Here is a 2401-nt window from a genome sequence, read left to right as displayed (position 1 = left end):
AATTTTTTGTACCTTTGTAGTTAGTCCAAGTCTAGCAAACTTCAAGGCGATCTCATCACCTACCTGGACTTTGAGTCTAATGGTTCTCAAAAGACAATCTAGTATTCGTCCTAAACAATCACCATATTTATGTCGTTGATTATTATATTGGCCAAAAAAAAACACAAAGAACAAAAAAAAATAGATAAAAAGATATTATTCAGGGGAGGCGCGGAGGTGCAGAAGCCGCTGGCCGAGCCCAGAAATGTGTGCCACGTGGAAGGAAATGGGTTTATTACCGAGCTGTTACCCATAAAATGCATGCATAATGTTGAATTGTTGGCTTGATGAGCAATGCATGCATAACGTTGAAATTGGGCCATTAATGCCACTGCGTCATACATTGATATACTACGAATGAAGTTCACCCTCGCATCTTCATTCTTCAGCACCCCTGCACTATAAATAGTGAAGACGGTAAACTAAACTTCTCATCACTTGCTTAGTAGAGGTAGTAGTCCGATCCGTAACGTAGTAAAATATCTGTTGCATGGAAGGAAGTATGGGTTCTTCAAAAGTGTTTCTTCTCCTTCTTGTTCTCTCTACTGTTTATCTTGTCGTCTACTCTGGTGAAGTAGGGGCTTCCAAACAAGATCAACAACCAAGTGAGCGAGACGAAACATATTATTATGCACCAAGCATATATTATCTAGCAGTTAGTATGTACGTATATGCTATAAAGATATTAAAGCTTATACATTTGTTTTCTTGCAGATAAAGTGGCGCCAGGAAGTGTTGAAGATAGCAAGTACTATGGAGGTGGTGGTGACTGGGGACATGGCGGTGGAGATTGGGGACGTGGAGGCGGTGGTAATTGGGGAGGAGGTGGAGGTAATTGGGGAGGGGGCGGTGGTAATTGGGGAGGAGGTGGAGGTAATTGGGGAGGAGGCGGTGGTTATAGGGGAGGAGGAGGCGGTGGTAATTGGGGAGGAGGAGGCGGTGGTAATTGGGGAGGACGGCGCGGTGGGGGGTATTGTGGCCCACATGGGTGCTAGCTGCTCTTGCTAAGAACGTAAACCTGAAGTTGCATGATCTTGTGTTCGATCAGCCTAAGCCCTCCTGTGTCTGTTTCTGTTTCTCAGTGTAAAATAAATAAAAGCATGCATATCATGCTCTTGTCACTAGTATGTTAAATAAGCTCCTTTAAGAGTTTTCAGCTCAGTATGACTGTCTGAGCTCTTCTTGTCTTGAACATGGATCCGTCTTTGTAATGGTTTGCTTTCGTGAGAAATAAAAGCGGTATATATCCTGCTGCTAGAGTTGTCAATTACGTGTTACGAAGTGGTCGATTTAGAGTTGTAAACTTGTAATAACTTCGAGCTACACATAACACACCCATCTAAACTGTATGATCAAAGTCAATCTAATTATGACATTCAAGATTCCGAGCAAGCTGAAGGGAACCATTTGTAAAGATAAATATCGATAAACAAGAACAAATTAAATTGTGCAAATTAAAGTTTCCAAACTTCTATAGTACGTGATTTTGGACTGCAGAAGTAGTTGTGTTTGATAACTTACAGTGGAAGTCACAAGGAATCAATCAGAACTGTTTGAACTATTAGAGTGAGACACATGCTTCACGAGCAATAGACAAATTAAGTTAAGGATTCCAACTCGAGATCATTTAATCGTTTTGCTGTCGTAGTAGATATGTTATGAACGATAGTCTTTTTAATTTTGTGAAATTATGTTTTTCAGCCTCTGCATTATAGCTTTTACATATACAAGCCAACAAAAACATGAGCTTAATTGATTTGTATAAATAGAGCCAGATTTAGGTCCAGGATCGGAGCACAATTTCGAAATACGTGACAGTTTTTTACAACAAAATTGGTTTTAATAGTTTCACAAAAAAATTATTTCCTCAGGTAAAATTTAAAAAACGGTCACAATTTCCACAGATGTAACTGGAAGGAAGATTAGAAGATATATATATGAGATAGCTACAAGACTTTTTAAATAAAGTTCCTGCAGCGGATGATAGATTCAAACGCACTGACAGTTTTAGACAATGGAATCGTAACAATTTAAACACGTCATGACCTCTTAAACACGGAGTCAAATTTGTTAGATGCTTATCCCTGAGTGATTTTTTGTTCCCAGCGGTATTTGCTCCAAAAGCTCCAAGCCAAACAGGAACCAACCAAATGTCCACTGAAAAGGGGTCAACAGTTATCAAATTTCCACCTTAATATATGCTTCCTAATTTACCCCCAACCTTAAAAAAATAAAAGAAATAAACTTAACCAGTTACAAAATCTAGTTTTTGGTCTTAATTGTTGGAAAAAAAAAGGAATAAAAAACTTGAAGTGCTGAACTAGTGACACTTCTTTCAAACTAAAAAAGATAAAAAAAAAAA

At 38.6% G+C, this 2401-nt stretch overlaps 1 protein-coding gene across 1 annotated transcript; it reads left to right on the top strand.

Annotated features, from left to right (window-relative positions):
* The first annotated feature begins 420 nt into the window (after nucleotides 1–420).
* LOC147512665 (uncharacterized) lies at nucleotides 421–1306 on the top strand. Its single transcript, XM_086599480.1, has 2 exons — nucleotides 421–644; nucleotides 754–1306. Exons 1-2 carry the CDS (start codon nucleotides 530–532, stop codon nucleotides 1032–1034), a joined length of 396 nt encoding a protein of 131 aa, XP_086455606.1. The 5' UTR covers nucleotides 421–529; the 3' UTR covers nucleotides 1035–1306.
* The last annotated feature ends 1095 nt before the right edge of the window (nucleotides 1307–2401 follow it).

The sequence above is a fragment of the Coptis chinensis genome, chromosome 3 (genome assembly GCF_015680905.1).
Source record: "Coptis chinensis isolate HL-2020 chromosome 3, ASM1568090v1, whole genome shotgun sequence".
Classification (NCBI taxonomy): domain Eukaryota; kingdom Viridiplantae; phylum Streptophyta; class Magnoliopsida; order Ranunculales; family Ranunculaceae; genus Coptis; species Coptis chinensis.
The sequence above is the reverse complement of the archived record's forward strand: the minus strand, read 5'-3'. Positions and strand labels throughout refer to the sequence as shown.

What these genes read in the sequence shown, in the direction of transcription:
- LOC147512665 (XM_086599480.1), top strand. Translation starts at nt 530, where the DNA reads ATGGAAGGAAGTATGGGTTCTTCAAAAGTGTTTCTTCTCCTTCTTGTT. An exon ending in CAAACAAGATCAACAACCAA is followed by an intron (nt 645 to 753) that starts GTGAGCGAGACG and finishes GTTTTCTTGCAG; the next exon opens with ATAAAGTGGCGCCAGGAAGT.